An 18,979-nucleotide genomic window follows, 5' to 3' on the forward strand; every position below is an offset into this window, starting at 1 on the left:
ATAAACTTTGGAATACCATTTTACAGTAATAAATAGTATTTTATTTCTGCCCACTTGTTAGAATTTTATGCTAAACCCTGAATAGAAGCGTACAGTTACATCTCCCACTCTAGACATTTATTTATTCCAGCAAACAATTCTAGTGTTGTTTACTGTGAATTTTTTCCAGTGATTGCTTCTTTGTGCACTATTCATTATACCAAGATCAATTCAGAAAAAAAAATTTTTTTTACTTAAAAATTTAAACTTTTCTAAATTTGATTAAAGGGATGCATTTTCTAAAGATATTTGGTATTTTTGTTTTTTATATGAAATTCTACCCTTTTGCCATTCATTATCAAATAAGGAATATATAACTCCATTAGCTTTTTCTTAATTAATATCCCCAACTTTTGCAGCATTTGTAAGTTTTGACCTTTTTATTCCTTTTTTAAATTGTCTTTATTGGTTTTCTCCTCCCCCTAATTTTTCTTATTAAAACAGTTTTATAGTGTAAAAATTTGTATCTAAATACAGTTGTGTATATTTGTCCACTAGTGTTTTATTTATTTTTTTATTTATTTAAGATTTTATTTGTTTATCAGAGGAAGAGACAGAGAGAACACAAGTAGCGGGAGTGCCAGGCAGAGGGAGAAATGGGTTCTCTGCTTAGCAGAGAGCCCGATCAGGGACTTGATCCCAGGACCCTGGCATCATGACCTGAGCCAAAGGTAGATGCTTAACCTGCTGAGCCATCCAGGCATCCCTCTCCACATGTATTTTGATGTGATTTTATCATATATATGCATTTTAATACTTCCTTTTACTTAATATTATGTATTTGTATCAAATCCATCAAATTAATATACTATAATCATCTTTTGAGTTTAGTTTCTTCCCTCTCTAAATTTTCATCTTAATGCATAAGCATTTAGTTACCTATACCTTTTTTGCCTATTATTTAATACCTTAGAGAATACTTCTTGGATCTGTTTAAATAGTATAAACATGCCTCTTAGTGTATAAATTATTCTCAAGAAGATGGTAACAAATCACAGGCCACTTTGCTCTCTCTTCCTTATTTTTTTCTTTCTTTGTGACCATTCCCTTGTCTTTGATGACTTTTCTTTCCCCCTCCATTTCCTTGACCTGCAACTATCATTTTCCTCCAAATATGTGATGAGTCCCACATCTTCTACCTAGCTTTAATGAAATTTTATTTATTTATTTATTTATTTATTTTAAGATTTTGTTTATTTGACAGCGAGAGAGCACAAGCAGGAGAGGGAGAGGGAGAAGCGGACTCCCCACTGAGCAGGGAACCTGATGCGGAGCTCGATCCCAGGACTCTGGGATCATGACCTGATCCAAAGGCAGTTACTTAGCCAACTGAGCCACGCAGGCATCCCTATTTTTATTTTTTATTAATAATGGGACTTTGCTTAGGGGTGCCTGGCTAGTTCAGTCAGTGGAGCATGTGACTCTTGATCTTGGGGTTGTTCTTTAAAAAAAAAAAAAGACATTTCTAATTGGATATTTTTTATTTTCTCTTAGGAATTTAAACTTTGGGATAATGAGCTGCAGTATGTAGACCAACTTCTTAAAGAGGATGTGAGAAATAACTCTGTCTGGAACCAAAGATACTTCGTAATTTCTAACACCACTGGCTATAACGATCGTGCTGTATTGGAGAGAGAAGTCCAGTTAGTAATCTCCTTTACTTGTTCATTTGTTAAAAGAATATTTGTGTGCCACTCATGTATGTCTCAGGCATTGGGGATCCAGCAAAGATCAAGACTGCCCCTGATCCTGCCCCCGTTGAACTAATAGGACAGAATACTTAGATGAAATCTATAAGGACGAATTTATAGCTATGTAAGATACCTCTACATTGTAGTGTCATAAGTTTCTTGAAATATTGTTGCTACCACAGATTGAGAAGAAATCCTCTGATTTCATAGTGTCTAAGAAGCTTTATTTTAAAACTATCTCATTAAATTCTGGTGCCCTTTAGGTAATAGTCCCCAGAAGCCGTGTTACTCTACTGAGCAGGGTTTGGAGCAGGATGTCTTTGTTGTAAGAGGCTCTCCTGTACCTTGTAGGATGTTGAGCAGTATTCCTAGACTTTACACACTATATATCAGTAGTAACCCCCTCCCCCAAGTTGTGACAAACAAAAATGTCCCCAGACATTGCCAAATGTCACCTGTGGGGTAAAACCATCCCTGGTTGAAAACTACTGCTTTAGTGTACAAAAAGCTGTTCTAAGCGCTAGAATTTTTTGAATTGGAGTGAATATTAATATCCATAAACATTAATAGCCACTTCTTTTCTGACTCTTTTGTCTCGGTGTCTGTTTTAAATTTGAACATTTTTTTTAAAGGATTTTATTTATTTATTTGACAGACAGAGATCACAAGTAGGCAGAGAGGAAGGCAGAGAGAAAGAGGGGGAAGCAGACTCCCTGCTGAGCAGAGAGCCCGATGTGGAACTCGATCCCAGGACCCTGGGATCATGACCTGAGCCGGAAGCAGAGGCTTTAACCCACTGAGCCACCCAGGTGCCCCTATTTTTTGTTTTTATAGCCTGATGAGAACGTACTCATAATTTTAATTATAAAAGTTGTTTTAGGGGCACCTGGCTGGGTCAGTCAGTAGAGCGTGTGATTCTTGATCTTGGGGCCATGAGTTTTTGTTTTGTTTTGTTTTTTAAAGATTTTATTTATTTATTTGACAAACAGAGGTCACAAGTAGGCAGAGAGGCAGACAGAGAGGAGGAAGCAGGCTCCCTGCTGAGCAGAGAGCCCGATGCGGGGCTTAATCCCAGTACCCTGAGATCATGACCTGAGATGAAGGCAGAAGCTTTAACCCACTGAGCCACCCAGGCGCCCCGGGGCCATGAGTTTTAAGCCCCACTTGGGACCTAGAGCTTACATTAAGAAAATTAAAAAACAACTCCTGGGAAGAGCTGATGTTTATGACCATCTGTCTTCATCTCCCTTTTTCTTACTTCTGTTTGGGCCAGGGCAGCTAGCTTTTCTTTTCTCTCTTCTGTATAGGGTTCTGGTGATTTAAATTAAAAAGAAAAGAGGTCTGTCAGTGCTCCACGCTTCTTTCTGAAGCAGCCACATAGCCCCTCAAGCACATCTCATTCTTTCTTCTTATTGCTCGACTCTTCAAAGTTGCACTAATATGGTAGTCACTAGCCGCATATGGCTACTTAAGTTCAGTTTAATGAAAATCACATAATTCCATTCCTCAGTTGTATGAATCACTTCTCAGGGGTTCAGTACCCACATGTGGCTAATGACTACTAATTGGGCAGCACAGATAAAGAACATTTTCTTTTTTTTTTTTTCTTTTTAAATATTATTGCTTCTGCCCTTTTTTTAAAAATTATTTTTAATTTTTTTTTATTTGACAGAGAGAGAAATCACAAGTAGGCAGAGAGGCAGGCAGACAGGAAGGGAGAAGCAGGCTCCCTGCTGAGCAGAGAGCCCGATGTGGGGCTCGATCCCAGGACCCCGGGATCATGACCTGAGCCGAAGGCAGAAGCTTAACCCACTGAGCCACCCAGGTGCCCCAACATTTTCATCATCATAGCAAGTTCTGTTGAATAGTATTGATCTGAGGGGTAGCAGTGAAACTTACTGAAATAATTTTATTACTCTTAAACCTCAGTGCTGGGGCTTGAGTAGAGAAATTCAGACTCATCATCCAGCCCTTTATATATTACTTTTTTTTTTTGAGTTGGTGTTCTTTTGTGAAGATTAGGACAAAAGTACTTTGAAGGACAATAAAATGTCATCCTTTAGGGAGTTCAGTAGCTTCTTTGTGTAAAGGTAGAATGCTTCAGGTTATTCTTCCTTGAATTAACCCAGTTGATAATTATGGACTTCAGATACTACATATTCCTTATTTACTATAGCATGCTTCATAGGTTAAGTGTAATAAGATACTTAAAAGTTGAGCATGAAGAGTGAAAAATGGAAACTTCTCATAGTCTTCAAAGGCACATTGCTGGTTTTCTGTTAACAAATAGAAACAAAAATAATTAGTCAAGAATCTTAAGAGTTTTCCAGGGATACCTGGCTGGCTCAGTTGGTGGATCATGCGACTCTTGATCTCAGGGTTGTGAGTTTGAACCCTATGTTGGGTGCAGAGATTACTTAAAAACAAAATCTTTTAAAAAATCATTTAAAAAGAAAATCTAAGAGTTTTTCATATTTAAGGGTTATACCATTAAGAGAGGTAAAAGAAATATTTAAAATGCTGAGAGTAGGGGCGCCTGGGTGGCTCAGTGGGTTAAAGCCTCTGCCTTCAGCTCAGGTCATGATCCCAGGGTCCTGGGATCGAGCCCCACATCGGGCTCTCTGCTCAGCAGCGAGCCTGCTTCCCTTCCTCTCCCTCTGCCTGCCTCTCTGCCTACCTGTGATCTCTGTCTGTCAAATTAAATAAAATCTTTAAAAAATAAAATAAAATAAAATAAAATGCTGAGAGTAGCTTTAGTTATCTAGAATTTAGTTTGTTAACTAAATTTTTTAACTCTAAAGAATATAGATTTATCTGATTACTTTTTTTCCCTTTTATTATAAAAGTAATGCAGTCTGGTTGTAGGAGAAAACTTCTGAATTATGTAAAGTAAAACATCAAAATCTCTTATTCTCTCTCTTCCTATACCCCCTCCTTTTTTTAAAGATTTTTAATTTATTTATTAGGGGGAGAGAGAGAGAGAGTACACATGAGCAGGGGCTGAGGAAGAGGGAGGGGGAGAAGCAGGCTCCCCACTGAGCAAGGAGCCCTATGTGGGACTTGATCCCAGGGCTCTGGGGTCATGATCTGTGCCGAAGGCAGCCACTTAACCGACTGAGCCATCTGGACATCCCCCTATACCCCATTCTTAAGAGTGAGCTACAATTAGTGTGGATCCTTCCAAGCCTTATTAAGTATGTTTGCAAACATGTATGCACAGCAATGTAGGCAATGGTATTATACACATTGTTTTTTTCACTTAATATATCATGGCCATATTTTCATGACTACTACTAGTACTATTAATAGTAGTTACCTTTGGGGGCGCCTGGGTGGCTCAGTTAAACAACTGCCTTCAGCTCAGGTCATGATCTCAGGGTCTTGCGATTGACTCCCTCATCGGACTCCCTGCTCAGGGGAAGCCTGCTTCTCCCTCTTTGACTCCCCCTGCTTGTGTGTTTGCTTGTTCTCTCTGTCAAATAAGTAAATAAAATCTTTAAAAAATAATAGTTAACACTTATCTATTTTTTAAAGATTTTATTTTGTTTAGAGGGAGAGAGAGACTTTCCTGCTGACTCTGCACTGAGCATGGAGCCCAACACAGGGCTCAGTCCCACAACACTGAAATCATAACCCAGGCCAAAATTAAGAGTCAGATGCTCAACCGATTGAGCCACTCAGGGCCCCCAGCAGTTAGCATTTATTAAGCATTTACTACATGCCAGGAATTCTTACTTAATTTTCATAACAACACTGTGAGTTACTTGATGAAGAACTTGAGGTTCAGAGTAGTTCTGTGATGTGGCTAAGAGCACACAGATAATAATTGATGGGGCTAAGATTAGCAGCTGGGCAGTCTGGGACACCCAACCAGTTCAGTCAGTAGAGCATGCAACTCTGGATCTTGGAGTCGTGAATTGAGGAGTTGTGAGTTCAAGCCCTGTGTTGGGTATAGAGATTACTTTAAAAAATAATAATAATAATAAGCTAGGAACTTTGACCTCAAAGTGCATGTTTTAACCATTAAAATAGATCGTGCTTTAGTACATATGTATATGAAGAAAATTCTTCAGATATTGCCAAAATGAAAGTAAGAATCTTCTGCAGTGACTATTGAATACATGCAGGTACATGGTATGAAAAATAACTGAAAATATTAGGTCATGTAAAAATAGTTGGAAAAAACCTTTCAGTAGTGCTGGATGAGTTTATCGTTACAGTATATTCCCCCCTTCCCTGCAGTTTTACCTTCCGCGATTTCACTTACTCATGATCAGCTATAGTCCAGAAGCATATGATCCTCCTGAGGACATATGTGTGGGGGGACATTAGGTAGTATAGCCTAACACTACATCACAGTGCCTGTCATTCACCTCACTTCATCTTACATGTAGGCATTGTATTATCTTAAATCATCACAAGAAGGGTGAGTATAGTCTAATAAGGTATTTTGAGAGAGACTACGTTCATATAATTTTTATTACAATGAGTATATCATGATTGTTCTATTTATTGTTGTTAATCTCTTAGTGTGCCTGTAAATTAAGCTTTATTGGAGGTATGGATGTATAGGAGAAAACATGGTATATATAAGATTTGATACTCTGTGGTTTCAGACATGTACTGGGTGTTTGGGAACCTATCCTGTAGAGAAAGGAGGACTACTATACTCTGTGGGAAAAAAAAATGCTATTGTAACAGTATTAAGACAATAAATAAAACAGCAATAAAACCAAGATTACTAAATTTTAGTGAGTGACTTACTCATTTGAGCAAGTATGTAGTGAAGCTAAATTCTGTCACTCCTTGGAATTTGTTGTATTTGGATCTAAATTGTATTTAATAATCTGGTTAAAGGGAAAAGAAAGGGAGTGTCCATTTTGACTGGTAATCACATCATAGTTAACTAGTAATCTTGTTTTAGAATATAAGAAATATACATTTGTGTTGATTTCTCATTTTTATTCTTTGTCTGTAGAGTTTCTGTGCTATTTCTTATTACGGCTCCTGAGATTATGTAGTTCTCCTTTTTGAATGATTTCAATTTGTTGGGCATAAGTAGATCTTGGACTTTTTCTCAAGATTGCTTTACCAGTAAAAGGAATACCTGTTTAGCTGACATTTTCTTCAAAGGGAAAGCCTTAATTAAAGGAAATCCCTCACATCAGTTTATTTTCCTATAGTGAATTTAGCCTTCATATTAGTTAGGTGTCCTTGGCTAGAATTGGTTACAAATTTACAAGAGGGAGGATCTATGTAACTATGTATTGAAAACAGACTTGCAGGATTCTAATTTAGCTATGACTTAGACCTAGTCATAGCCCACTAAGATAAGTGAAAGCGCATATCCAAGCCTTGTCACAATCTTATTAAAACTGTTTCTAATTATTGCACTGCTCTTAAAATTATACACATATTTCTTCGTGGTCTTTTTCTTATAGGTACACTCTGGAAATGATCAAACTAGTACCACATAATGAAAGTGCATGGAACTATTTGAAAGGGTAAGAGGTTGTTTTAGATTGTTTTATATAAAAACCACCTGCTAATATCATGTATCATTGAATATATTCCGTTAATCGGATTCCAAAGGATACTAAAGAATTTTCCATTTTTCTGGATCTAAAAGAAGTTATACCAGTGTTAGATGGTGGCACGCAAGAACAGTGCCTTCTAACCCCCAAGCACATACCAGCACAGTTTTTGGAATAGTCCATGACTAACCAGCAATGCAATTATAATATATTTATGAATCCTATAGTCTTATGTCAAAGAATGGGATATACACACTTAGTTTCTATTTAGCTCAGGAACATAGTAAAGACAAAGCAAACTTTTACAAGCAGATTGCATGGATGCATAGCTAAGCTTTCTGTTTTCATTTCTATCTCATTCCTTAAATTGACAAGGTTTCACTTGCCTGGCTACTGATAAAACCAGGCTTCTTTTTGAGCTTAGAGGTCTTCCTGGAGGCCCGAAGAACATAAAGTATGGAGCCCAGTCTATTTGGAGATGTATCCAGGGTTGGGGCCTATAATATCTGGAGAGCTAAAAGAATAAGGAACCATCTCTGGAAGAAACAGAAACATCTCTCTTGTTTTCTTCCTTCACTTTTTAATTTTAAGAAGATGGTGGGGCGCCTGGGTGGCTCAGTGGTTTAAGCCTCTGCCTTCGGCTCGGGTCATGATCCCAGCGTCCTGGGATCGAGCCCCACATCAGGCGCTCTGCTCAGTGGGGAGCCTGCTTCCTCCTCTCTCTCTGCCTGCCTCTCTGCCTACTTGTGATCTGTCTGTCAAATAAGTAAATAAAAAATTTAAAAAAAATTTTTTTAAAAAAAAGATGGTTTATTTTCTGATTTAATTGTGTGTGTTATAGTTTCCGTTATAAATGATCACTTTTAAGTTTCATTATTCTTTTTAATTATACTCGGGTCATAATTATCCATAATAAAACTCACACATAATTTAAAAATTTCATTTAGTTTCAACTTCATTCATTCAAAATAAGCTTCCTCTCTTGGTCACGTTACAGAGGTCATTTTCTTACGATCTTTCTATTATTTTTGTTCTAATCAAAATTGAAAATAATTTTTTTTAGGATTTTACAGGATCGTGGTCTTTCCAAATATCCGAATCTGTTAAATCAGTTACTTGATTTACAACCAAGTCACAGTTCCCCTTACCTAATTGCCTTTCTCGTGGATATCTATGAAGACATGCTAGAAAACCAATGTGACAACAAGGAGGACATTCTTAATAAAGCATTAGAGGTAAGTCAAGACACCCAGACACTGTTCTTGGTGTCTCAGAATTTGGTCCATGCAATGCCACTATATTCATGCCCTTTTCAGCGTGTTCACTCAAGAATTCAGGGCAGGATGATTTCCATTGTTGAGGGCAAAACTCACATCACTAGTGAACACAATGTATGAGTATAATGATGGATCTCATTTGAATATGATCTGAGTTTAACTGTGTTGGCTCAAAAGGATTTGCCCATTATCTTTAAAGAACTTTTGTTTTTCATTTTCAGTTGTGTGAAATTCTAGCTAAAGAAAAGGACACTATAAGAAAGGAATATTGGAGATATATTGGAAGATCCCTTCAAAGTAAACACAGCACAGAGAGTGACCCACCAACAAATGTACAGCAATAACACCATCTGGAAGAACTCGATGGAATGCTTTTATTTTTTTAAGAGACTCTAATGCAGGAGTTTAAAACTAAAGCAATCATTCCCTTTGCCTGTGATGTAAAACGTGCATTGCACAGGTAATTGCTTTTTAACAAGAACTAAGTGTGATGCTCCTTGGGTGCTGCTGCTATTCAGACTAGTAGTTTGATTCTAAAGCAAAGTAATTTGGGGGGAGGGAGAAGAAACAAAGTCCCATGAAGGAACTTTTGTAGACTTACCAACATTTACTCTAATCCCTTAGCATCAGCTCCTCCCTAAAGGAACTATGCATCAGGATTTGCAGCATTAATGAATGCAGGTAACTTGTATGTAATGGATATAAGATAACTTAAATTTGGGTTCAGGAAGCAGGGAATGCAATGTTACATTAGAGCTGCTATGTCACACTCACAGTATCTTGCTATCACTGTAACCAACTAATGCCAAAAGAATGATTTTGTAATAAAATTATAGATGTACCCTAAAACTTGACATAGTAGTTTGGTTTTTTTAAAAATAGCATTTAATTATGTACAAGGGATGTTGTCTCAGCTTGGAAAAGCCACTGAGAAAGAAATTATTGCCACAAAACTATAGAAAACAGAAACATGATCATGTGAAAGGAAATGTTACTAGAATGTGAATCAGTCAGTTCTTGTCTTCAACAAAATCTATTCAAGATAGTTTAGACCTGCAGGGTTTATTAAGGCATATAGATAGCTTAAAGAATAATCGCCTGATCTTTTAGAAATATATCCCCAAACCACGCTATAGAACTGGGCCATCAAATTCTGGGATCAGAAAACTTTTGAATGAGGCTGTTCCCCTAGGACTCTAGGACTCTAGGTCGCTAGGACTGTCAGCCTCTGCCACATTCCTTGTGAGCACATCTGCTTCCCTTCCCACGGAAGGGAAATTAAAGCCTGCTCCAAATTAAAGCCCCACTCACTTCAGGACATCAGATTGGAAGGAATCTAAATGTCATCTAAAACTCTTTTTTTTTTTTTTTTTAAGATTTTATTTATTTATTTGACAGACAGATCACAAGTAGGCAGAGAGGCAGGCAGAGAGAGAAGGGAGGAAGCAGGCTTCCTGCTGAGCAGAGAGCCCGATGCGGGGCTCGATCCCAGGACGCTAGGATCATGACCTGAGCTGAAGGCAGCGGCTTTAACCCACTGAGCCACCCAGGCGCCCCTCATCTAAAACTCTTAACTGCAGAGGAATCTAGAAAATGTAGTTGATAGCTTTCTGGCCTCCACAGTTCAGGAAGATAAGCTAGAATGGAGTTGAAGTATTGAACAAGTTAGTTCTCTGTACCTGCACATAATCTCACTTCATCAGCAAAGAATTTTTGTTCAGTGTTCAAAGCATCAAACTCCAACTAAAGAAATTTATATAGAGTAGAATAGGCTTCTAAAGAATTTAGGAAATAATAGTTTTAACATTTTATATGTTTTTGCTGGTTTTAGACTCAAAAAATCTGATTTTCTATTTAAAATTGTCATATGAAGTATCATATGATACTTTTTTTTTTAATAAAAAGCATAATTTACATTGAGAAATGTAACTGAAGCAGATCAAACAGTTACATCAGCCTTGTCACTTGGCATTTTCTGCCCCAAGTGGCAATTTGTTTATCAAAAGATTGCTTAGTGGGTATGGAATCGGGTGAGGAGGCTCTAGGACTTCAATGTATAAGGACTTTAGGCTCTGCTAATCCTAATGAGGACATCTCCTAATGGGCAACTGGACGCATACATCTGGCAGCACACTCCTTTCACTGGACATGAAAGCACATCCGCTTCCCTTGCCTCACAATGCATGTTAATTAACATGTGGTCCGTGGAGGGGTCTGCTAGTTCCAAACTACTTGCCTGATAACACTGTCACTGTGTTGCTATTGGCACTGTTGGTGCAAAACAATGGTGGGTACAACTGCTGGTGCCTTACCCCAGAAACAAGGCAGTGGTATTGAGTAGCTGCTGTGTTCTTCACTGCCGTATATTCATGGAAGAGTGTCTTTGATGAGTCAGTAATTATATAATTTATTCACAATACTCTGTCTTTTCAATACTTTGTGTGTTTGAATAGGTTTGTGCATATAGCGTATCTTTTTGGTTGTTTTGAAGAAAAGCATTTGTGCAATTGTGAAGAGGGCCAAACAGGTCACTTTCCACGGAACACCACTTTTACTTGAAGGAACAATTGCTAAACTGGTAATTCATACTTGAATGGCTGGCATACGTTTTCTCAAAAACAAACGAGAGTTTGTCATTTCAGTTTGTCATAGGAAACAACTGAAAGTTCGTTGCCAGTGATAGAATTTGAGCTGTCAAGTGAAAAATTTTAATCAACATGGTAAGCCTGGCAGCTTCCTAATACCTACCACAGACCTTTTTAATGAAATCAACATAGTATTAAAGTGAATAATTTTTTTTAAATTTTGGGACTGTTTAAATGTGTCAACAGTTGGGAGAGCTGGATAACTGAAAGAAAATATTTTCCAAATGACTAGTCTGTGATGTTATCATGCATTTATAATCCATTCAGATAATAAGACCTATCAGTAAAAAGTGCATAGAGAAGTTTGCAGATTCTACATCCCAGCTAACCTTTGAGAAACTACACTGTCATGTTTGGGTGTAGTATCAGAGTATCATAAGTATCACAACTTATGAAAAGGCTATGAAAATAGTCCCTTTCCAACTATATATTTGTGTGTACGAGCCTGGATTTTCTTCATATACTTCAACACCATATTGCAACAGATTGTAGAAGTAAATGTGAAGATCTAGATGTCTTCTATTAAGTTAGACTAAAGAGACTTGCAAAAATGCGAACTGCTATTTTTCTGTTTAATTTGGAAAATGTAGGTGTTATCAGACATGTTATTCTTCGCAACATGTAATAGGTTTATTGTTTTATTAATAAAATTTTAAAATTTCAAATATGGTAAATGTCAGTAGATATTACTCTCATTAATAAAAGCTGGATTTAGAAAAGAGTAAGACACCACCACATCTGTCCTCAGGGACCTCAATTTTGAGAGAGGCCAACAGCATGCTATGTGCCTTGGTACCTTGAAAATGTTTATTGACTACTGAAGAAATATTTGGGAACAAAGAAGCGGAAGGGATTATCTGCCTGATGAAGTCAGGAAAGGATCACAAAGGGGTACAAATTTGGCTAGTTACATCCTTTAATAAGACCTTACACTCAATTTTATGATTGGTTATATCCTAAACACTAACTTATAAATTAACAAGAAAGTCTAGAACATTTCCCCCTGGAAGTTATAAAAATCAATGTTTTTCAACCTGGGTTGTAACCTATTAATGGGCAATTACATCAAGTCAGTGGGTCTGAACCAGCTTTGCATTTTAAAAAAAGTATGTATAATAGACAATGTTTAATTTCACTGAGTTCTCTCATTATTTCTTTCTTCCTACTTGATTTGATTTATTCTAATATTTTTCCCAGCACTGTGAACCGAAGGCAGCCGTTCAACTGACTGAGCCACCCAGGGGCCCCCATGTTAGTATTTTTTAATTGTAAAAGGAACATACGCATGTTTAAAAAAAGACAAACACTGGGGCGGGTGGCTCAGTCATTAAGTGTCTGCCTTCTGCTCAGGTGGTGATCCCAGGGTCCTGAGACAAGTCCTGCATCAGACTCCTGGCTCAGTGGGGAGTCTGCTTCTCCCTCTCCCATTCCCCCTGCTTGTGTTCCCTCTCTCTTACTGTGACTCTTTAAAATCTTTAAAAAGTTAAAAAAAAAAATTTAAAAAATTAAAAAGACAAACACTAAAGAAAGACACACAAGTGTCTCCCTGCATTCATTCACAACTCCCTTACTTCTCAGAGGTAAACACTTGACAGTAGTTTTTTTTTTTTCTTTTTTAAGATTTTATTTATTTATTTGACAGATCACAAGTAGGCAGAGAGGCAGGCAGAGAGAGTGGGGGAAGCAGGCTTCCTGCTGAACAGAGAGCCCGATGTGGGGCTCGATCCCAGGACCCTGAGATCACGACCTGAGCCGAAGGCAGAGGCCTTAACCCACAGAGCCACCCAGGCACCCCTTGGCAGTAGATTTTATTTTTATTTTTATTTTGGAGCACTGCGAAGTCCTTTATTGACACCCTGCAGAGAACCCCTTGCGGGGTGGGGGGACAGGCTGCCTGGCGCCGGAACTCAGGCTGTGGGGGGCTCCGTGGGCAGCCGCCGGCCGCACAGAGTTGGGCCCCTGCGTGGGGAGCTGGGGGAGGCGCGGACAGCGTGTGGGGCGCTGCCCGCTCAGGCTCCAGGTGCTGAGAGGTTTCAGTGAAATTACTCATTAAAGCAACCTGGTGCCCACGGGCCATGCGCCCACCCTCCCTCCTGGGCTTGCTGGTTCTGCTCGGTGCCATCTGCCCAGGGGCCCCGGAGCTGGGGGGGCACAGCTGCCTTTGAGAATGTCAGAAGAGCCATGGTCCCTCTCCAGAAATAAAAGTGCCTGTGCGCACCCCGAGTCTGCTGAGCTGTGCCGGGGGTCGGCACCCCCTCCGCGGCCACCCTGGATGGAAGCAGCTGCTGAAGGCCCCAGACTGGAGAACAGCCCACCTCCAGTGTGAGCCGGCTACTTGGGGAGGAGAGAACCGAACCCAGGGCCCGGACACCTCCCCTCTGGGTCATTACTGTGCCTGGGGGGGACACGGGGGTACCCCCCGGAATGCCAGGTGGGGAGAGCCTGGGGCGGGCAGGCAGGAGGTGGAGAGTCCGGAGGTTACTGGAAGGATCTCCGGCCCAGGTAGGCTGGGTGCGGCCGGAGCCCATGGGGGAAGGCCAGGGTGGGGGGCCCGGGAGGACGGAGGCCTGGGCACCCGGGCAGCGCTCAGCCCACCAACCCTCCTGGGTGCGGGGTCGCCCGCGCCCCGGCCCATCAGGAAAGCACTTTGAGGCCGAAGTGCTTGCGGAGCTGCTCCAGGAACACAAACGTGAGCACCGTGTGCGGCATGAGGCGGATTCCTGCAGGCAGGAGGCCCTTGTAAAAGGCCAGCGGCCCCAGCTTTGCTGTCTCTACTGCGCAGTGGAGAACACCCTGATACTCGCCCTTGGAGTTCATGAGACGCGTCTTCAGGACGTCCAGGGACTGGCACAGGATCGTGGCACACCCACCCGCGATGAAGCTGGCGACAAGGTGAGTGAGGACGCCGTCAGGCAGGTACCCGGTGCTGAGGACTAGCTGCTTGGCCTGATCGTAGCAGGACAGCTGGCCCACGGTGACAAGCATCCCTCGACTGGATGCCATGCTGGCGCCCGAGAACAGCTTCTTCAGACCCTCTTCCCGGGCCACGCGGTACAAACCGTCCACGGCGTGCGCGTAGTTGGGACGCTGACTCGGGGGCAGCTTCATGTCGTTCTGCATCCTGACATGGACCATATCCGCGGGCGTCCGCACGAAGCCGCCAATGCAACCGCTGATGGCGCCCAGCAACACCTTCTTGTAGAAGGGCAGGGGCCCCTCGCTGCCCTTGGTCACGTGGTCCCGCACAGTCTCGTAGACGGCGAACCGAGTCAGGGAGTAGGTCATCTGTCGGCACAGGGAGGCGCTGAGGCGGTTGGAGAGCGCCCGGACGCGGTCGGAGCGCACCACCTGCAGCGGCCATGGCAGTCGGAGCTTCACCTCCTGCTGCGTCTGCAGGTGCACCTTGAGCAGGTCTAACCGGTGCGTGCAGCAGGCGGCCCCGCAGGAGGCCAGTCCCCCGAAGTACTAGCGCGATACGCGCGCCTCCGCCACCCTGGCCCGCGCCACGGACACCCGGGAGCGCCGACGGCCTGCTCGCAGCTCCCGCTGCCCGCAGCCCGGCCCCGGCCTCCGCCCGGCCCCGGCCTCCGCCCGGCCGCGACCGGACCCCGACTCCCGCCCCGACCCCGGCCCGCACCGCCGCCCGCGCCGAGTTCCGGCAGTAGATTTTAATCTTGCAGAATATCATACACTTCAGCAAGGGACATACATGTATTTTCTTTTTCTTTTCTTACAAGAATGTATGATATGCAGTGTTTTTGTTTACCATTTCCAATTAACATGTCAACTCTGTCTTTTCATTCATACCAATTGCTATATATTTTCCTCAAGCAACTGCTTTTACTGTTCTCAGAAATTTGGATATTTTACATTTTCATTCAGCTTAATTGTTTTCTGATTTCTCTTCTTGAGACAGCATCTTTGACCCATGGATTATTCAGAAGTGTATTGTTTAATTGCCAAGTACTAGGAGATTTTCCTGTTATCCTCTGTTGTTGTGATTTGTTTGGTTTTATTTTGTTTTTAGTGGTCACTCTAGAAACCTTATCACCATGTGGGTTTCCCTACCCTCTACCATTTATGCTGTAGTTGTCTTATATGTTACACCCTTTTACATCAAAAACCCCATCAGACAATTTTACACTTTTTGCACTCAAATGTCAAACATATTTTAGGAGCTCAAAAAAAAAAAATTAGTGGCTCGGTCAGTTAAGCATCTGACTCGGTTTCAGCTCAGATCACGATCTTATGGGCAGTGAGATCAAGCCCTGCATCAGTCCCCATGGGGCTCTGCATTCAGTGGGGGGTCTGCTTGAATATTCTCTCCTCTGCTCCTCCCCTCACTCTGTGAGCGAATGTGCACTCTCAGAGACAGCAAGCAGGGGGAGGGGCAGAGGGAGAGAGAATCTCCAGCAGACTACCCCCTACCCCCATTCCCCGGCTGGGAGCCCCACATGGGACTCAATCCCACCACCCCAAGACCATGACCTGAGCCAAAATCAAGAGCGAGACACCCAACCATCTGAGCCACCCAGGTGCCCCTCAAATAATAAATCTTAAAAAAAAAAAAAAAAAGGAACTCAAGAAAAGAAGAGTAGTCTTCTTTTACATTTATCATTTCTTTTACTCTTCTTTCATTCCTGATGTTCCAAGTTTCATTCTGGTATCATTTCCCTTTTGAGTGAAGAAATTTCTTGAAGCAATTCTTTTAGAGTAAGTCTTCTGGTTCCCAATTTCCTTATTTTTTCTTAGTCTGAGAAATCTTTATTTCATCTTCATTCCTGAAGGACATTTTCACTGGATATAGAATTCTGTGTATATAATCCTTTTTTTAAAAAAAAGATTTTATTTATTTATTTGACAGAGAGAGATCACAAGTAGACAGAGAGGCAGGCAGCGAGAGAAAGGGCGAAGCAGGCTCTCCACTGAGCAGAGAGCCCTATGCGGGGCTCGATCCCAGGACCCTGAGACCATGACCTGAGCCAAAGGCAGAGGCTTAACCCACTGAGCCACCCAGGCACCCCCAGATGTATAATTCTTACAGCGCTTGGAAAATGTGCTACTTCCTCTGGCCTGTGTGACTTCAGATGAGAAATCTGTCATTAGGATGGTTGTTTGCTTATAGGTTTCTCTCTTTCTGGCTGCTTTCAGAATTTTTAATTTGTCTTTAGTTTTCAGCAATTTGATTTTGATGTGTTTGGGTATGTGTGTCTTTTTTTTTTTTTAAGATTTTATTTATTAATTTGACAGACAGAGATCACAAGTAGGCAGAGAGGCAGACAGAGAGAGAGGAGGAAGCAGGTCCCCCGCTGAGCAGAGAGCCAGATCTGAGGCTTGATCCCAGGACCCTGGGATCATGACCTGAGCCAAAGGCAGAGGCTTTAACCCATTGAGCCACCCAGGTGCCCAAGGGTATGTGTGTCTTGAATTTATCTTTCTTGCTCAGCTTCTTGAATCTTGACTTTTTCACCAAACTTGGTACATTTTCAGCCATGAATTCTTCAAGTATTTTTTTAGCATTTTCTATTTTCCTGTGGGGCTTGGATGACAAGAAAGTTAGACCTTTTATTTTTGGCCCCCCAGGGGCCTGAGGTTTTGCTCATATTTTTCCTTCTTTTTCTCTCTGCTGGTCACATTAAATGATTTATATTCTCTCTCTTCAAGTTTAATGACTCTCCTCTGTCATGTCCATTCTGCCCTTGGATCTATAAAGTCTGTTTAGTTACATATTTTTCAGTTCTAAAATGTTTAATTCTTCTTGTGTTCTATTTCTTTACCAATACCTTCTATTTTAACTTTGTTTCTAGAGTGTTCATGATTGTTTGAGCATTTGTATAACTGTTTTAATATCTTTGTCAGATAATCCCAACATCTGAATCATCTCTTCATTGGTGACTGTCAGTGGTCTTTACCCATGCAAGTTGAGATTTTTGGATCCTTCATATGCCTCGTAATTTTCTATTTCTGGGCATTTTGAATGTCATGATCCTCTGATTCTTGTTTAAATCCTAAGGAGAATGTCAATATTTTTATTTTAACAAGCACTGGTTATAGTTAGGCATGGGTCATATGTTCCAACACTTCTTCTGTGGCTATGTTCCAAAGTCAGTTCAGTTTTCAAATATTTTGCAGTGCTATTTGGATCTGTCTCATGAGTGCATCACACAGTGGCTAGTGTGGAACCTGGGCAGAAAGCTATCCGTTGGCATAGTTCTCAAAGTCTTTATATGCCAGTTAGAACTGGATCTATGGTGTGCAGGTCACAGGTGAGCTCTAGAGTTCATAAACAATTTTATGGGATTGCTTTCCTGAATTTCTCCCTTTGCACTGTTTTCCCTTACTTTGCACTTCCCTGGGACTTCTCATTTTGGTCCTCTGATCAAAAATTTCCGCTTCTGATGAGTAACTGCCCATTCTCACAATTGTGCCACAGCAGCAGAAAAACAAACAAAAAGCAACACAGTTTGTCCCTTTCCTCTTGGGGTTGTAGCTTCACTGAATCGAAAGGAAGATTACTCTGCTCCAGAGTTTTGTCTTCTACAGTTTTCTGCTGCCTGCCATTTTTTATTCTGCCGTTGCTCCTGACACAGGATTGACTGACTGGAGGCTAGGGTGCAAGGAAATTAAGTAAAAAGAGAAGAAAAAAACCCAGAATTTTCTCCACTGTCTTCGAGGTTTTGAAGTTTCTTTTTCTGCTTTATGAGCCAGACCAGATGGTTTCTCCAGGGTCTCTCTCTGCCCATCAGTGCTCACTTCCAGAATTGGGGCTGTATTGAGCCAGGTTTGAGGATACCAGAGGAAAGACAATAACATTGTCTTTGGAAGTACCAATCAGTGGTACTTCCAATTCTGGCATTCTTCTTTGATCTAGCTGGAGATATTTGCTTTTCAAAGATCCCAAATAGCTGTGCCATGAGTTCTGTTCAGGTTTTATAGTGGTGTTTGGTGGGAGAGAAACGTTTTCATGTGTTTTCTCCATCGTACCAGGAATCAGCCTTGAAACCTCTTCTTACTGGGTTTCGTAGCTTCTTTGTGCTTTACACTTTCTCTAATCCTGAAATCTAAGTTTCCATGAGCTCAGATTTGGGTTTCTTCTTTCCTCAGTATGTTCTCTGTCTTGGAGAGATCATCTCTTTCTAAAGCATCACAGGATCCTCTGAGGCAGGTAATTCCTATAAATGGGGAGAATCTTTATTACTCCCCCCCAAAGATGAAAGGTCCTACTGGATGTTAGCTTGGACTACCATTCCTTTGCAAATTCAAAATGTCTTCTCCTTATGCTACCTTTTCTGTTAATGCTGCTTTCCTCCACCCGAAACCTACCTAAAGCCCTTGTACGGTCAGTGCTACTAGAGCAGGATGCATATAGTCCAATATCACTCTGCTATGCAAAATCATGAATAAAAACCAGGGGCCTTGCGGCGCTTCAGCGGCTTCAGCATCACCCGGAGGCCTGGTTAAAGCGCAAGTTGCTGGACCCCACCTGCCTCCAGGTCTGGGATGGAGCCGAGGATTTGCCCTCCTAACAGTTTCCCTGGAGATGTGAAGCATCCGCGTCTGCTCTGAAGGCTCCCTTCGGAGACCCCTGCTCTGCAATGACCGGGAGCTTTACGAAAGATCTAGATCTCCCATCTCCCCTCCACCGCAGCGAGCAGCAGGCTGGGACTCCGGACTAAAACGATACTAGTCAACACCTCGTTGGCCTTACGGACTCGGAGAGAAGCCAGAACAGGAGAGCGATGGGGAAACCTGGACTAGAATCCGGCCCCCGCCGGACCCCAGGTGCGTGGCCG

General features: G+C 41.6%; 2 protein-coding genes across 3 annotated transcripts in view; one reads left to right on the forward strand and one right to left on the reverse strand.

Annotated features, from left to right (window-relative positions):
* FNTA (farnesyltransferase, CAAX box, subunit alpha) overlaps positions 1–11,842 on the forward strand; it is a 34,441-nt gene extending 22,599 nt beyond the window's left edge. Inside the window, exons 6-10 of one of the 2 annotated variants that reach the window (XR_013966415.1) lie at positions 1,534–1,682; positions 7,172–7,234; positions 8,328–8,499; positions 8,763–9,001; positions 9,166–9,500. Coding sequence is in view for 1 of the 2 variants with exons in the window: in XM_080796726.1 (XP_080652852.1) it covers positions 1,534–1,682; positions 7,172–7,234; positions 8,328–8,499; positions 8,763–8,885 (507 nt within the window). In the remaining variant the exon portion in view is untranslated. Of the gene's footprint in view, positions 1–1,533; positions 1,683–7,171; positions 7,235–8,327; positions 8,500–8,762 lie in introns of both variants that reach the window. The other variant, XM_080796726.1, reaches the window with a different exon arrangement.
* Positions 11,843–13,628: 1,786 nt separating this feature from the next.
* On the reverse strand, positions 13,629–18,165 carry LOC308338244 (mitochondrial dicarboxylate carrier-like; the record flags this gene model as incomplete). The annotated part of the gene is given in 4 exon segments (XM_080796293.1): positions 13,629–14,651; positions 14,655–14,859; positions 17,703–17,793; positions 17,940–18,165. Coding segments are annotated over 4 exon segments (1,353 nt in total). The 3' UTR covers positions 13,629–13,820.
* Positions 18,166–18,979: the final 814 nt, after the last annotated feature.

The sequence above is a fragment of the Martes martes genome, assembly GCF_963455335.1.
Source record: "Martes martes genome assembly, chromosome: 2".
Taxonomy (NCBI): domain Eukaryota; kingdom Metazoa; phylum Chordata; class Mammalia; order Carnivora; family Mustelidae; genus Martes; species Martes martes.